Genomic DNA, 18,292 nt, shown 5'->3' on the forward strand with positions numbered 1-18,292 from the left:
ATTCACGAGATATCGGTGGAACGTTGCCATCCTTATCCTTTGATATTTATAAGATAACATCGTAACGTAGTAGATGACGGCAGAAAAAGACCTGCATGGTCCATCCAGTATGCCCAACAAGATAAACTCATATGTGCTACTTTTTGTGTATACCTTACCTTGATTTGTACCTGGCCTTTTCAGGGCACAGACCGTGTAAGTCTGCCCCGCCTCCCACCACCGGCTCTGGCACTGACCGTATAAGTCTGCCCAGCACTGTCCCCGCCTCCCGCCACCGGCTGTGCCACCCAATCTCGGCTAAGCTCCTTAGGATCTATTCCTTCTGAACAGGATTCCTTTATGTTTATCCCACGCGTGCTTGAATTCTGTTACCGTTTTCATTTCCACCACCTCCCGCGGGAGGGCATTCCAAGCATCCACTACTCTCTCCATGAAAAAATACTTCCTGACATTTTTCTTGAGTCTGTCCCTCTTCAATCTCATTTCATGTCCTCTCGTTCTACCTCCTTCGCATCTCCGGAAAAGGTTCGTTTGCGGATTAATACTTTTCAAATATTTGAACGTCTGTATCATATCACCCCTGTTTCTTCTTTCTTCCACAGTATACATGTTCAGGTCATCAAGTCTCTCCTCATACATCTTGTAACGCAAATCCCTTACCATTCTCGTAGCTTTTCTTTGCACCACTTCAATTCTTTTTACATCCTTCGCAAGGTACGGCCTCCAAAACTGAACACAATACTCCAGGTGGGGCCTCACCAACGACTTACACAGGGGCATCAACACCCCCTTTCTTCTTGTCACAGCTCCCTCTATACAGCCTAACAACCTTCTAGCTACGGCCACCGCCTTGTCACACTGTTTTGTCGCCTTCAGATCCTCAGATACTATCACCCCAAGATCCCTCTCCCCGTCCGTTCCTATCAGACTCTCCCCGCCTAACACATATGTCTCCCGAGGATTTCTATTCCCTAAGTGCATCACTTTGCATTTCTTCGCGTTGAATTTTAATTGCCAAACCTTAGACCATTCTTCTAGCTTCCTCAGATCCTTTTTCATGTTTTCCACTCCCTCCCAGGTGTCCACTCTATTACAGATCTTAGTATCATCTGCAAATAGGCAAACTTTACCTTCTAACCCTTCGGCAATGTCACTCACAAATATATTGAACAGAATCGGTCCCAGCACCGATCCTTGAAGCACACCACTACTCACCTTTCCCTCCTTCGAACGCATTCCATTCACCTCCACCCTCTGGCTTCTGTCCGTCAATCAGTTCCTAATCCAGTTCACCACTTCGGGTCCTATCTTTAGCCCATCCAGTTTATTTAAGAGCCTCCTGTGGGGAACCGTATCAAAAGCTTTGCTGAAATCTAAGTAGATTATGTCCATAGCTTGTCCCTGATTCAATTCTCCTGTCACCCAATCAAAGAATTCAATGAGATTCGTTTGGCACGATTTCCCTTTGGTAAAACCATGTTGTCTCGGATCTTGCAACTTATTGGCTTCCAGGAAATTCACTATCCTTTCCTTCAGCATCGCTTCCATTACTTTTCCAATAACTGAAGTGAGGCTTACCGGCCTGTAGTTTCCAGCTTCTTCCCTATCACCATTTTTGTGAAGAGGGACCACCTCCGCCGTTCTCCAATCCCTCGGAACCTCTCCCGTCTGCAAGGATATATTAAACAAATCTTTAAGAGGACTTGCCAGAACCTCTCTGAGCTCCCTCAATATCCTGGGGTGGATCCCTTCTGGTCCCATGGCTTTGTCCACCTTTAGCTTTTCAAGTTGTTCATACACACTCTCTTCCGTGAACGGTGCTCTATCCACTTCAATCTCATTTGTACTTTTTGCACTCCATCGCGGTCCTTCTTCAGGATTTTCTTTTGTGAAAACAGAACAAAAGTATCTATTTAGCAAATTTGCTTTTTCTTCATCGTTATCTACATAGCGGTTCGCAGTATCTTTTAGTCTCACAATCCCTTTTTAGTCATTCTTCTTTCACTAATATACCTGAAGAAATTTTTGTCACCCCTTCTTACATTTCTAGCCATTTGTTCTTCCGCTTTCGCCAGACGTATCTCTCTTGGCTTCTTTCATTTTCATCCGGTATTCCTCCTCGTGTTCCTTTTCTTGAGTTTTTGTGTATTTCTGGAACGCCAACTCTTTAGCCTTTATTTTCTCAGCCACTTGCTTGGAGTACTATATCGGTTTCCTTTTTCTCTTGCTTTTATTTACTTTCCTTACATAAAGGTTCGTGGCCCTATTTATAGCTTCATTCAGCCTGGACCACTGTCCTTCCACTTCTCATATTTCCTCCCAGCCCATCATCTCCTTCCTCAGGTATTCCCCCATTTTACTAAAATCAGCACGCTTGAAATCCAGGACTTTGAGTTTTGAGTGGCCGCTCTCCACTTTAGCTGTAATATCAAACCAAACCATTTGATGGTCACTGCCGCCCAGGTGGGCACCCACTCGAATATTTGACACCCTATCCCCATTCGTGAGCACCAGATCCAGCATCGCTCCCTCCCTCTTGGGTTCCGTCACCATTTGTCTGAGCAAACCGCTTTGGAAAGCATCCACGATCTCTGTACTTCTTTCCGATTCTGCAGACGGAACCTTCCAATCTACATCCGGCAGATTGAAATCTCCCAGCAACAGCACCTCTCTCTTGTTTCCCAACTTTTGAATATCTGCGATCAGGTCTTTATCTAATTCCTCCAATTGTTTTGGAGGTCTGTAGACAACACCCACATGTACAGAGGTTCTATCCTAAAATGTATTGTGCTTTTTTGGGATCTTGCCAGGTACTTGTGACCTGGATTGGCCATTGTTGGAAACAGGATGCTAGGCTTGATGGACCTTCGGTCTGTCCCAGTATGGCAATACTTATGTACTAAGTACACCACATCTAGCACCACACCCATGTCCAACTGTTTGGTCACCCAGTCAAAGAAATCAATCAGATTCGTCTGACATGACCTGCCTCTAGTGAAGCCATGCTGCCTCGGGTCCTGCATTCCAGTCAATTTGAGAAACCTCACAATCCTCTGCTTTAGAAGCGTTTCCATTAGTTTACTCACCACCAAGGTCAGACTGACTGATCTGTAATTCGCAACCTCCTCCTTTCTTCTGCTCTTGTGCAGAGGGACCACATCCGCCCTTCTCCAGTTCTCCGGGACCACTCCAGACTAAGCATTGAAGAGGTCCACCAGCGGAGCCGCCAGAACATCTCCGAGTTCCTTGAGCACCCTTGGATGTATTCAATCAGGCTTTGTCTACTTTTATTTTAGCTAGCTCCTCACAAACACAGTCCTCTGAGAATGGGTCTTGGTCTTCCATACATCCATCCCCATTTGTATTTGTTTTCTGCTGTCCTACCCCAGCCTTTAATCCATGAACAGAGAACAGAAATATTTGTTAAGCAGTTCAGCTTTATCCTTATCAGCTTCCACTTATTATTTCCCCTCAGCTTTGAGCCTCACAGTGCTATTATGGCACTTCCTCCTGTCACTTACATATCTGAAAAACGTCTTATCCCCAATTTTACCGTATTAGCTATCCAAATGCAGTGGAGGCAAGTCTTGTTCAATTGAAAGGAAGCTTTAGAATGAGGGGGCATATGATGAAGGTGAAAGGGGATAGAAGTAACCTGAGGAAATAGTTCTTCACGGAAAGGGTGGTGAATTCATGGAATGGCCTTCCGATGGAATCGGTGGAGATGAAAACAGTATCTAAATTCAAGAGAACTTGGGGCAAGTACATAGGATCTCTAAGTGAGTCAGGGGTGTGCTGGTAAATTTTTAACAACAGGCTCTTTCTCCGGACGTAGCCAGCTCTGCAGTTGGAAGGGCTGGGGGGAGGGGAACAACACTCGACTCTCTCTCCTCCCTCCCTTCGTGCGGGCACGCTAGGTATACCTTTGCTGGCAGCCAATAAATGGACTGCCACCACTCCCAACGTCTTGCTCTGAGCAGCATGCTGGAACTTCTCTCACATGCTCGAGAAGTCCCAGCCTGCTGCCCAGAGCTGGAAACAAGGAGCGGGGAGCAGCAGTAGTCTATTTACTTGGCTGGCAAGGCTCAGCATCCCCACCAGCAAAGTAAAAGATAATTCAGCAGGGGGCCCAAGCCCACATTTTGGGAGCCAGTTGTTAAAGTAGCCATGAAGGGCCCTACTTAACAACCGGCTACCAAAATTCTTAAAAACTTAACAACCGGCTCTTGCGAGCCTGTGAGAGCCTGCTCCAGCACACCACTGAAGTGAGTGATAGGGAGAGTAGATAGTATCGATGTGTAGACTGATTAGGCCATATGGTCTTTACATGTTTAACTTTTTTCTGTGTGTCTGTGTTCTATGTAAGATCAGGAAACATACAAATTGTCTCAGCTAGGCTTATCTGTAAAGCTTGAAAAATGGGAAGCATCTACCCTTCTTTTAAAATTTCTACATTGGTTGCCAATATAGGCTCAGATGCTGTTTAAAACCTGTTCTCTGATATTTAGAATTATTCATGGTATGGCACCATCTTATCTATTACCTTTAGTTTATCCATCATATTCTGTAAAGACAATCCGCAATATAAATAACAATTATACATTTTCCATTGGCTAATAACATAAAATTAAAATAATTCTATTCTTCTCTGCTTTCATACCAAACTGCAAAGGCATGGAATTCTCTGCCCCTAAATCTGAGAATTAATCTAGATTACCTAAACTTGGGGAACAGACAAAAACTTACTTGTTTAAACAACTTAGGGGCCCTTTTACTAAGCCACGTAAGCGTCTATGCGCGCTCAACGCGCGCCAAAATGGAGTTAACGCACGGTTACCATGTGGCTCTTGTGGTAACTTCATTTTTGGCGTGCGTCCAATACTCGCAGCCGAAAAATAATTTTCGGCCACGTGTATTGGACGCGCGCCAAGTGGCATTTGGCACACATAGGTCATTACCGCCCAGTTACCGCATGAGACTTTACTGCTAGGTCAATGGCTGGTGGTAAGGTCGCAGAACCAAAATGGACACGCGGCAATTTTGATTTTGCCATACGTCCATTTTCGGCAAAAAAGGCCTTTTTTAGAGGCGCGCTGAAAAATGGAATTGGCACGCGCCCAAAATCCACGCCTACACTACCACAAGCCATTTTTCAGCGCACCTTAGTAAAAGGACCCCTTAGTGAAAATTAAATTGTTATTCTAATATAATTTATTTTAGTTTTAATGTCAGTTAAGTGTAACTTCCAGGAAATGCTTGGTCTCTTTTTTTATTGTAAACCACATTGATCTCTGTATCTGGTATTAGTTACATTGTATTGTATTTTATTGTGAAAAGGAAACTACAGTATGATTGAGGAAAATGTGAAAAAAAACCAAAAACCTTAGAGGAACAGCTAAAAAGGTCAAAAATTTACATTAGGCGGAAATGTACAAAAACACCATAATGGAAACCTAGACCGGATATATTCCACATATTAAAAAAAAGCAGAAGGTGACATAGATTATACTCACCTTTCTCAAGCTCATGATACTCTGTCTCACATTGATCAGTTTGTTAGTGTCCACTGCGTTGGCTCCTCTTTTGCAATCAGTCCTTCTCAAATTTCAGATAATGCTTTGAGTTGGATTGGGGCCCTTCTCAAATTTCAGATCATGCTTTGATTTGGATTGTGTTGGATTGTGGCCCGTGGAGTGCAAGAGATTTTCTCTGGCTGTTCCCTAGACATCTTTATTATGACGCCAAATTTCACACTTACCTGTGGTGTAAATGTGGTGTATTAGATTGTAAGCTCTTTGAGCAGGGACTGTCTCTCTTTGTTAAATTGTACAGCGCTGCGTAACCCTAGTAGCGCTCTAGAAATGTTAAGTAGTAGTAGTAGTAAATGGCAAGACTATGTGGACCATAATAAACAATCTTTTCCTTCTAATCTGGTTCTTTTATGGGAGGCTGCGAAAGCAGTTTTACCTGGGGAGATATCGTACGCAGCTCATAAGAAGCGATCTGATGAGGCTGAGTTACTTCGCTTAGAGGCTCAAGCTGAGAGAGATAGACAGTTGTTTGGTTCCCACCCTACTGCCTTCACTAAGGTTTGCTTTCTGGCATCTGTCTGTGCTAAATCAACTAATCTATTCTAAGACTCGGAAATCTTTTGCTTACTGTCATTACCAGTTTCTTAAGCATTCAAATAAACAGGGGAGTTTGCTGGCTTGCCTGGTGTTTTATATTTAATGTTTACCACTTTAAAATGATTGCGTTAAGCAACATATCAAGTTAATAATATCCAATTCAATCTAATCCAATTACGCTAGAATACATTTCTCCATCTTTGGCATTAAATACTCCAGAAAATCATTAATTGTAATTTGGTTTCACTTTGCAAATTTTCCTACATATTACAACAAAATAACCCCCTTCCTCCCCTTTACTAAGCTGCGCTAGCATCTCCTGTGCACTAATACCGACACGGCCCATTCACTTTGAATGGGCCGTGTCGGCATTCCCATGTGGCAGCCTCTAGCGCGGCTTAGTAAACAGGAAGGTGGGTTAAAACTACTGAAGTTGTAAGGAGGAAGCTCAGCATAACATTAATATTAATATTCTTTTTTTTTTTCTCTCTCTCTCTTTAGATCTGGTAACTTAAGAGGACTGATTTTTGACACGTCAGATCAATCCATGCCAATGATAAAACGGAGACCTAAAAGTGGAATTGCACACCGGGCCTCAGCACTCACAGCTCCTCAGCCCTTCCAGATGACTATAAGAGAAGCTGAGCATAAGTCTAAAATGATTAAAACACACGCTTTTCTGGAAGCAGAGAGAAAAAAGTCAGATCAAGAAAGTCAGGAGCAAGCAGAATGTCAGAAGAAATTCCGTGCGCAGCCCTTGCCAGCTCACATTTTCCTTCCGCTTTACCAAGAGATGCTGGAACAACAGGAAGCTAGACGGAATGCAAATATTCAAAAGAGACGGGAGCATCTCCTTTCTACTCAGAAGCCTTTCAGCTTTGTGAAAAAGGAAGAAAGAAAAAACAATGAGAGACAACAGAATGACTTAGCAATCACCCAGGAGGTTGAAAACAGAAAACAAAAAGTTACCAAGAAGATTCCCAGATCTGTGCAGGATTCTACAGTTAGTGATAAACTAAAAGGTAACCCTGACTACTATTTCACTGGCTAACATCCATTTTTTTCAACAGATTTTGGCCTTTTAGAAAGTGAATTAACTGTGCAGGAAAGTCTCCAGCCTGGTAAATGACTTGTGCCTTCCTGTTCACTGATATTCAGCAGCATTTGTTTTTTGTTACATTTGTACCCCGCGCTTTCCCACTCATGGCAGGCTCAATGCGGCTTACATGGGGCAATGGAGGGTTAAGTGACTTGCCCAGAGTCACAAGGAGCTGCCTGTGCCTGAAGTGGGAATCGAACTCAATTCCTCAGTTCCCCAGGACCAGAGTCCACCATCCTAACCACTAGGCCACTCCTCCACATATCAAGGGCGGTTCGTTGCAGGAGCTCGGATGGAGCTGATACTTGACCGTTTAGTGATAATATTCAGACCACTAACCCGTTAAGTAAGCAGATAAAGTTAAGATAGCAAAAAAGCTGCACTGCCAAAATAACTGTACACAGGTCTGAATAGTGGCCTCTACTGGTTAATTTCCAGCTGGATATTCAGTGCTGGCTCAGTTCAGCCCGCAGCTGTCAGTGGCTTAAAAACCGCTGTCCGCCACAGGCAGAATATTACCCCATGAGAATATTAGGATCTTCATTGTAGAAGTAGATACATCAGAAAGACATATTGCATTGAACAAATGAGAGGGATTGCTTCACCTGGATCCTTCCTACTAAAATGACTTCCTGTTTTCAAAGTTGAATCCAGTCGAACACCATACATATTAGGAATGTGCATTTCTTTAAAACATGGAAAATGTCAATGACAGGAAAAAAGCCAAATTTGGGGTTTTATCCTGTTTTATCAATAATGTGGACTGTTGCTCAAATACTGGATCTTATTCTCAATAGTGCTAATTATTTACCAGTAGGTGCACTGTTGAGCACATACACCATAGACCTGTACATACACTAATGCTGTTATTTTACCATAAAATTTTTGAAAGTGAATTAAACTCTGCAGTTCATTGCCAGAGAATGTGGTAAAAGCAGTTAGCTTAGCAGAGTTTTGGACAAGTTCTAAAAGAAAAGTCCATAAGCCATAGTTAAGATGGAATTGGGAAAATCTAGTGCTTATTCTGGGATAAGCAGCATAACATCTGTTTTTACTCTTTTGGGATTCTGCCAGGTACTTGTGACCTAGATTGGCCACTGTTGGGTACTGGACTTCATGGACCTTCGGCTGATCCAGTATGAATGTAAGAATAGCCATACTGGGTCAGAAAAATGGTCCATCTAGCCCAGTATCCTGTTTCCAGCAGTGGCCAATCCAGGTCACAAGTACCTGGCAGAAACCCAATTACCAATACCAGGACGAGCAGTGGCTTCCCCATGTCCATCTCAATAACAGAATGTGGACTTTTCCTCCAGGAACTTCTCCAAACCTTTTTTAAACCTAGATACGCTAACCACTGTTCTCCGAGGACAAGCAGGCTGCTTGTTGTCACAATTGGGTTGACATCTGCGGCGGCCCAGGAATCGGCAAAAATGTTGCAAGCAAAATAAAACAAAGTCTTTCTGGAGAGTTCCCTTGTGCGAGCAACGTGAACGTCTTCCCGCTCACCGTGCCTCTCTAGTTTCTTTTTCTCCACGGTGAGGTGCGATTCGTTTTTCGTGTTGCTCCTCTCTTAGGCCCAGGAAAAAGTTCTGTGAAACTTTTTTTTTTTAATGAAAAACAAATAAGTAGATTTAGTTCCCGTACTTCTCTTACTTTTTTCCCCCTGTTCAAGTTTCTTTTCTTTTTCGACACGGCTGGCCTTTTGGCCGCGCGGTCGGGTTTTTCCCTTTTTTTTGTGCTTTTCTTTTTTGGCACAATCGCGTCGTTTGATTTTGCCGAGGCCGTGTTTTCTTCCATGTCATCGAAGACACCCAGCAGTTCAAATGTTGTACTCTGTGCAACTGGACCATCTCAGGTACCGATACCCATGCTTGGTGTATCCAGTGTCTTGGGCCCGACCATAGCCTAGCCGCTTGTAGTCTGTCTTCGTATGAAGAAACGGACCCAAGCATCTCGAGAAGCCCAACGGGAAAAGCTTTTTGGGGCTCAGTCAGGACCTTCGACGTGGACATCGAAAGGAGCATTGACGTCGGGGAGCAAGATAATGGTTGCTGAGAGACCAACTCGCGCTGGGAGCAGTGAGGCGTCAAGTGGGTCTCCACCTGTCTCGAGGCCTCCTGCTATGCAGGCCCCCAGGGACCAACCATCATTGGACCCGGCCCTGAGGAGACATGAGGATTCCACGTCTTCCTCTTTGGTACCGAGGAGTCTCAATGACGGGCGTCGAGCGAAGGCTAAGAAGCACCGTCATCGTTCTCCTTCGAAGCATGGTATCGGGAGCTCTGGGGCGTTGAGAGAGTTGGCGCCGAGATGACCGCTCCCCCTCGGTACAGGAGGTGCCGATGCATCGGTCTCTTGGCAGTCCGGTACCTACTGTCGAGCCTCCACGGATTCTGACGCCACCTTCTCCAATGGCGGCTCTTGACGAGCGTATCCGGGCCTTGTTTCCAGAACTTCTGGAAGGCTTCCTGCGTCAATCAGCTTCGGTGTCGGGGGTGCTTGTGCCCTCTCTGCCATCTGCTGTACCCTTCACCTGTGGTAAGGTCTCTGACTGCGGTGCCACCTGCAGCATCGGCGTCAGCTGCCACCCAGGTCGACTCCCCTTCGATATTGGTGGAGGGAGCTTCGCAATCGGATAGGGCGTCGACCTTTCGACACCGCCACAGAGAACATCGTTCCTCGGTTTCGAGACAGGTCCAGTGTCAGAGTACCTTGACACAGGTACTGTCTGACTCTGAGCAGGAGCGCTCATGGGAATCAGAGGAAGATCCTAGGTACTTCTTTTCCAATGAGTCTTTTGGGGTTCCCTCTGACCCTTCTCCTCCACTGGAAAGAAGACTATCCCCAACGGAGAGTCTGTCTTTTTCCTCTTTTGTCCGGGAAATGGCTACGGCTATTCCTTTCCCTGTGGAGGTTGAGAATGAGCCCAGGTCTGACATGCTGGAAGTCCTGGATTATTCTTCTCCACCTAAAGAGGCTGTAACAGTCCCTCTCCATAAGGTACTGAAGGAAGTCCTTATGGGAAAGTGGTCCGCCCCTCTGTCTGGCCCTGTGGTTCACAAGAAGGCTGAGTCCCAATACGGATCCACGGTGACATGGATTGATGAGGTCCCCAATTACCCACAATTCCATGGTGGTGGGATTCCGCTCTCAAGAGAGCTCGGAGTACTAGAGACTATGCTTTGGCGCCCTCAGGCAGAGAAGCTAGGACTCTTGCCTCTTTGGGAGAAAGATGTACAGGCCGCTATGCTCGCATGCAAGATCCAGTCATACGAGCTCTTCACAAGCGTACACTTGTGGGACTTGATATGCCAACTGTCCAGCTTGGTTGATGTACTTCCCTGCGGAGTTGGCCGAGCCTTTTTGCCAGGTGGTCAGGCAGCAGAAGGCGTGTCGCAAGTTCCTGGCCAGGGGTACTTTTGACGTGGCATCCAGGATCGCTGCTCAGGGTATAGTGATGTGCAGACTCTCATGGCTGCTTGTCTCTGACCTGGATCATTCAGTCCAGCAGCGGATGGTGGATGTTCCTTGCTGGGGGGGGTGGGGGGGGGGGGACAATCTTTTAGGAGAGAAAAGTAGAGGATCTTGTTAATCATAATGTGCTATGGATTCTCTCTCCCACCGGGTGCCTTCTGCTACAGCCTCCTCATCTAGGAGGTTTTTTGGCAGCAGGAGGAGTGCTCCCTATTCCTATTCTAGGCGTAGGTACACTCCTGCTTCTCGGCAGCCTGCCCAGGCTCAACCCCAGCATGCTCGTTCTCATCACAGCATGCAACTAGGCCCATACTGCTCCCCAGCAAAAGCAGGGGACAGGCTTTTGACTGGCTCCAGTTAAGCATAGCCTCAATAAAAGTGTCTGTACCGGACTACTTACCGGTGGGTTCTTCAAATAGTCCGGTTAGGATACACCTTCAATCTGGAATCCAAACCTCCAAATCCAAACCACCAGGAGCTCATTCTTATAGCTCCCAGCACAAGCAGGTACTTGCAGAGGAACTCTCCACCCTTCTAAAGGCCAGTGCGGTCGAACCTGTTCCACCAGGGGAGGAAGGGCTAGGATTCTATTGCAGGTACTTCCTTGTGCAAAAGAAAGCAGGGGGGATGCGTCCCATCTTAGACCTAAGGGCCCTGAACAATTTTCTAGTCCGAGAGAAGTTCAGGATGGTTTCCCTGGGCACCCTTCTTCCCATGATTCAAGAAAACGATTCGCTATTGTCACTATTGTGACTGTTTTCTTGGTTTGTGCTCCTCTCGCTCTGTGGCTAGAACCGGTGGCTGCCATAGACTTTCCAGACTCTCTTTTCGGTCTGGTCCAGATATTTTAACTCTCCAGTCTTGCTTGGAAGTTTGGCACCTAGCCTCACCCTTAGCTGCCTTGAGATTGCTGAAGTTTGAGCCTCAGCTGCTGATGGGCTTATTAGCCACCTGGAAACGTTCTGCTTTGCCTTTGCAACGCCAAAGGTCCAGGTTGGTGTTTGTGCTTAGTACACTTCTGCCCTGTCTTGTTTAGCCTTGTTTCATAGTTAGTGTCCCTAGTGAATTTATTGGGCTCCTATGTCCCCTAAATCTAGGCTTATGTGGGGAAGGCTGTTAGTAATCCCATCTGACTCCAATCAATGACCACTATTTTCCAATTAAAGTAAATAACCATGATCAACCATGGACCAGGCAACTCTGTCAGGGGTCTGTCTAGGGATAAACATTTCCCCAGTCAGACCCAAAAGGTTTATCATTTTATTCTAGTTAATCTTCTTGTTGTCCATATTAGATTAACAGGTTCCCTATGGGTAGAAAATAAGGAAGATGAGAGACAGATTCAAGTTTATTAAAGTTTATTACTCACCCAAATCAGGATTACATAGAGTAATGTATTCTTAGGGAGAGGTCTTTCACAGGGATCAATCTCTGGTCTCTAACCAACCTTACATGCCAAATGCCAACCATATTTATACTTTTTCCTTCCATTAGATTCTATGAAGTTCTAAAAAAAACTACTTCTACATAAATGGCCCAGGTGGCCGGATGGCACTTTTTTCTCTTAACCACAGATTTTGATAATTTTACCCTTGGAACAAGTCCCCCACCTTTTTCCGGTGGATGGCCAGTTTTCTTTTAGCTACAATGTTCTTTCACTTCTGTTTTTTCATGCACCTGTTATGTGGTCAGAGTCTATTTCCATCTATCACACCAAAGTCAGTTTAGAAAATGCACTTTTAAAACCAATTCTTCCCTTGGCCTGTTTTACCCAGCAGCCCTGGGACAAGCACTTTCAGCAGGTCCCAGGCTGGGTAGTAGGCCTCAGGCCTGCACTATATTTATACAGCTCCTCTCTTGCTGTCCCCGCTGAGAGGGCAGCATAAAGAAGAACATCTAGGTCATTACCGTCTATTCCAGAAGGTGTTGAACTATAATGTGTAGGAGGGCATTGGCCTCTGAGAACTTTAGTGAACCTGTACCATGCAGAGTGCATGAAAAAAAACCCCAGAAGTTGTATGCATAGGTGCTAACATATGCATAACGATGGGAAGTATGGTGTTCCCTTTACACAACCCAATCTTTGGCCTGTTTCTAAACCCAGATGTAACCCCTCTTGAAACTTTTTCAAAATCTGCGGTAAACTACACAAATGTGTCCATCTGTTAAATCTATTACATAACATAGTAACATAGTAGATGACGGCAGAAAAAGACCTGCATGGTCCATCCAGTCTGCCCAACAAGATAAACTCATGTGTATACCTTACCTTGATTTGTACTTGCCTTTTTCAGGGCACAGACTGTACAAGTCTGCCCAGCAGTATTTCCCGCCTCCCAACCACCAGTCCCGCCTCCCATCACCGGCTCTGGCACGGACCGTATAAGTCTGCCCTCCACTATCCTCGCCTCCCAACCACCAACCTCTCTTCCCCCACCTGCTCCGCCACCCAATTTCATTTAAGCTATTTCTACAAGCATGATTACATATGATCAGTGGTGTACCTAGGGTAGATGACACCCGGGGCCGGTCATTTTTTAACACCCCCCCCCCCCCCAAATCCAGTACTAGGCATACCGAGAATACAAAACATCAGGACCTATAGAGCGATTCTACCATACCATAAGCAGTAATTTCTACGAGTCACACAAGGAAAAGGAAAGCATCTTAAACACTACAGTGAGCACTAGAACATCAATTCACCTATTGTAAAACGAAACCAGACAGAATAATACAGATCGTCGATCCTGCACAGTCAATGCCAACTGAAAGCCATGTCTTTTTCACAAACACAGATACACCCTAATCCACTATAGAATAAGTAGTAATATTTAAACTTTCTATTTAGACAAAAATTAAACTGAACCCCCAAGATGCCAGACTCTGCATACAATGCAACACCACAGAAACAGAAAACGTCCCCTAGTACTGTGCAAAATATAAAGACAGCAGATGTAAATTTGAAAAAACTAACAAATACCTATCACCACTTTACAAATTAATAAATAGAAATAAAACAAATAATATCATTTTATTGGACTAATACATTTAGCTTTCAGAGACCAAAATCTCCTTCCTCAGGTCAATACAGTATAGTGCTGTTACATTATCCTATCCTGACCTGAGGAAGGGGGTTTTGTTTTCTGAAAGTTAAGTCAAAATGTATTAAAATTAGTCCAATAAAAAGATGACCTTATTTACATGTTCTACTTATAAACATTTATTAACACAGCTACAATACTATATCCTAAAGCAAAATAATTAAAATATATATTTACAGTTTGTTGTCTCTGGTTTCTGCTTTCCTCATCTTCTTTTCACTGTCTTCCTTCCATCCAGCATGTCTTCGCTCACTCTCTGCCATCCAGTGTCTGCCCTCTCTAATGTCCCTTCCATCCAGTGTCTGCCCTCTCTCTCTGCCCCTTCCATCCACTGTCTGCCCCAGTCTGCCATCTCTCTCTCTTCCTTCAATCCACATCTGCCCTCTATTTCTGCCCCTTCCATCCACCATCTGCCCCAGTCTGCCATCTCTCTCTGCCTTCCATCCACATCTGCCCTCTATCTCTGCCCCTTCCATCCACCATTTACCCCAGTCTGCCCTCTTTCTCTCTCCCCCTTCCACCCACCATCTGCCCTTTCTCTCTGCCCCTTCAATCCGTCTGCCCTCCCTCTCCCATCCATCCAAGGTCTGCCCTCCCTCACGCTCCCCACTTCCATCCAGGGTCTGTCCCCTCTCTCTCTGCCCCCTCTTTTCAGCCCCCTTATTCCACCTGCCCCTAGTTCCAGCCCCAGCCCACATCTCCCACCTGCCCCCCTTTTCAGCCCTACTATCCCACCAGTCCCCAGCCCTTTTCTCCTATCAGTCCCGAGCTTCAGCCCCAGCCAGTTCTCCCTGTCCCCTTTAAAGCCCCCAGTTTCAACCCCTGCCCCGTTTCAGCCCCCAGCTCCAGTACTAGCCCCCTTATCCCAAATACCCTCCTTTTCAGCCCCCAGTTCCAGCCCCCTTCATCCACCACATGCCTTGCATCCCCCCTTTTCAGCCCCAGACCCATTCTCTCACCTGCCCCAGGCTTGGACCCATTTTCCCTCCTGCCCCCTTGTCAGACCCCCAGACCCCTTCTCCCATCTGAGCACTCCCCTCCCCAATCCCCTTCTCCCCTATGACCACCCCCACCCTCCCCAATCCCCTTCTTCCCTCTGAGCACCCTCACCCTCCCCAATCCCCTTCTCCCCTCTGAGCTCCCCAATCCCCTTCTCCCCTCTAAGCACCCTCCCCAATCCCCTTCTCCCCTATGAGCACCCCCACCCTCTCCAATCCCCTTCTCCCCTATGAGCACCCTCCCCAATCCCCTTCTCCCCTACGGTATGAGCACCCCCACCCTCTCCAATCCCCTTCTCCCCTCTGAGCACCCTCCCCAATCCCCTTCTCCCCTATGAGCACCCCCACCCTCCCCAATTCCCTTCTCCCCTATGACCACCTTCCCCAATCCCCTTCTTCCCTCTGAGCACCCTCACCAATCCCCTTCTCCCCTCTGAGCCCCCCCTCCATCGAGAGGCCTGAGCCCTCTTCACCCTAAAGCCACCACCCTGCTTTTTTTTTTTTAATCCGTGCAGCGATGCAGGCAGCGCCTCGCGTCTGCCCTGCATGAACTGAAAAGAGGAAATCGCTTTGCTGACGTCGGGCCTTCCCTCGCTTGTTGTCCCGCCCTCTTTTGAGGTAACTTCCTATTTCCTCGAGGGCGGGACAACAAGTGAGGGAAGGCCCGACGTCAGCAAAGCGATTTCCTCTTTTCAGTTCATGCAGGGCAGACGCGAGGCGCTGCCTGCATCGGCGATCGCTGCATGGATTAAAAAAAAACTGCTCTCGCGGAGCACCCCCCACCCGCTGACACCCGGGGCGGACCGCCCCCACCGCCCCCGCCTTGGTACGCCCCTGCATATGATAATGCATAAAAAATTATATATGGTTGCAATACTCTTAAAATTTCTTTACTATAAGCTGATTAAATATATATATTTCTTTGCAAATATATTGGTTACATATCAGTTAGCATCTCTTAACACTCAGCAATCCTATCCAGCTTATTTTCGAAAGAGAAAAACACCTATAGTGGGACCTAAATCGGGAGATAGATGTTTGTCTCGCAAAGGCACCCAAATCGGTATAATCGAAAGCCGATTTTGGGCGTTTCCAACTGCACTCCGTCGTGGGAACGAATAAAGTTGACAGGGGCGTGTCGGAGGCGGAACTGGGGCGTGGTTATCAGCCGAGGAGAGATGGGCGTCTTTAGCTGATAATCGAAAAAAAAAAAAAAAGCGTTTTTACCGCGATTTTGGGTCACTTTTTTTGGACCCTTTTTTTTCACGAACAAGTCCCAAAAAAGTGCTCCAACTGCCTAGATGACCACTGGAGGGAATCGGGGATGACCTCCCCGGTCTCCCCCAGTGGTCACTAACCCCCTCCCACAAAAAAAAACCCACTTTAAAAACTTTTTTTCCAGCCTCTATGCCAACCTCAAATGCTGTACCCACCTCCATGACAGCAGAATGTGTTCGATCCTCTCACAGCCTTTCCCTGGGTCAGATGTGGCTCTCGGGTGCAGTACAGGGTCACATCAGCATTGCATTGTGGTGGGTGTAGGGTATTGGGCTCCGTGATTTCATTAACTTGTGTTACAGTCTCACGATGTTGGTAGTTGGTAGGCTCTTCTCCCATGGTGCTTTTCCCCCTGCCTACTGGGTCAGAGTGTGCCCTGTTGTGTTTCCTGTTGTAGTCCATGCGGTAGTGGCCATTTTTGTAAGCCAGTTTTAGTTCCCTTTCCTGTGTTAGCCACGTTACAGAACTTAGTTCTTACCTTGAATGTGGCTGAAAGAGGGCATTGTACAGCATTCTGCCAGCTCTGACCTACTGCTAATCTCAGTACCAGGGAGACTCGTTGCCAGTGGGGCACAACCTCTGATCTGCAGTTAACTGTGAGTAAAGGCGGTTATTCCAATAAAGGATGTTTTCGGAGAGATTAGTCTTCAGGTGTCAACTGGTGTGCCAATGTTATATAGCAGCAACCAGTTGTAGAGGCCAGCGTGTATGCAGGTCCCTGGAGCACTTTTAGTGGGTACCGCAGTGCACTTCAGCCAGGTGGCCCCAGGCCCATCTCCCCCCCCCCACCTGTAACACTTGTGCTGGTAAATGGGAGGCATCTAAAACCCACTGTACCCACATGTAGGTGCCCTCTTCACCCCTAAGAGCTATGGTAGTGTTGTACATTTGTGGATAGTGGGTTTTGGGGGAGGGGGGTTGGGAGCTCAGCACCCATGGTAAGGGAGCTATGCATGTGGGAGCTTTTTCTGCAGTCCACCGCACTGACCTCTAGGGTGCCCAAATGGTGTCCTGGCATATCAGGGGGGCCAGTGTACTACCAATCCTGGCCCCTCCCATGACCAAATGGCTCGGATTAGGACGTTTTTGAGCTGGGCGTTTTTAGTTTCCATTATCGCTAAAAAAAACAAAAACAAACGCCCAGCTCAAAAACGTCCATTTTTTCGAAAATACGGTCTGTCCTGCCTCTTCACGTACCCGTTTTCGGACATAGACGCCCATGGAGATAGGCGTTCACGTTCGATTATGCCCCTCCACATCAACCGGCTCACCTTTAGCCACATGTTTGTTCACCCCTTCAAAGAAATGTAGTAGATTGGTGAGGCAAGATTTCCCTTCACTAAATCCATATTAATTTTGTCTCATTAATTCATGCTATTGAATATGCTCTGTAATTTTGTTCTTAATAATAGTCTCTACCATTTTGCCCGGCACAGACGTAAGACTCACTAGTATATAATTTCCCGGATCTCCTCTGGAACCTTTTTTGTGTTTAAATATTTTATTGGTTTAGTTATAAAGAGAGAATAACAACATGTGACAACGAGAAACAATGTTAAACAACGCAAACTATAGCAAACTGCAAATCTTCAGGTACATTAATAGGGGCACATAGAAGAAAAAGAAAGAAGAAAGGGAGGGAAGATAAAAAAAGGAGGATTTATTAAACATACATAGCAACCTTTTTTAAAAATCGGTGTTACATTGGCCACCCTCCAATCTTCTGGTACCACGCTCGATTTTAAGGATAAATTACATATTTCTAACAATAGCTCTGCAGTTCTATGAGTACTCTTGGATGAATACCATCCGGTCCAGGAGATTTGCTACTCTTCAGTTTGTAGAACTGCCCCATTACATCCTCCAGTTTTACAGAGAATTCATTAAGTTTCTCTGACTCGTCAGCTTTGAGTACCATTTCAGCACCGGTATCCCACCCAAATCTTCCTCAGTGAAGACCGAAGCAAAGGATTCATTTAATCTCTCCGCTACAGCTTTGTCTTCCCTGATTGCCCCTTTTACTCCTCGATCATCTAGCTGTCCAACCGATTCTTTTGCCAGCTTCCTGCTTTTAATATACCTAAAAAAATATTTTTACTATGTGTTTTTGCCTCCAACGCAATCTTTTTTTCGAAGTCCCTCTTAGTCTTCCTTATCAGCATTTGACTTGACATTCCTTATGCTGTTTCTTATGATTTTCAGTCGGTTCCT

At 46.0% G+C, this 18,292-nt stretch overlaps 1 protein-coding gene across 1 annotated transcript in view; it reads left to right on the forward strand.

Annotated features, from left to right (window-relative positions):
* FAM161B (FAM161 centrosomal protein B) overlaps positions 1-18,292 on the forward strand; it is a 277,968-nt gene that overhangs the window by 100,864 nt on the left and 158,812 nt on the right. The window contains 1 exon segment of the mRNA XM_030215409.1: positions 6,630-7,150. Within this exon segment, the coding sequence (XP_030071269.1) occupies positions 6,630-7,150 (521 nt within the window).

Source organism: Microcaecilia unicolor, chromosome 9 (genome assembly GCF_901765095.1).
Source record: "Microcaecilia unicolor chromosome 9, aMicUni1.1, whole genome shotgun sequence".
Taxonomy (NCBI): Eukaryota; Metazoa; Chordata; class Amphibia; order Gymnophiona; family Siphonopidae; genus Microcaecilia; species Microcaecilia unicolor.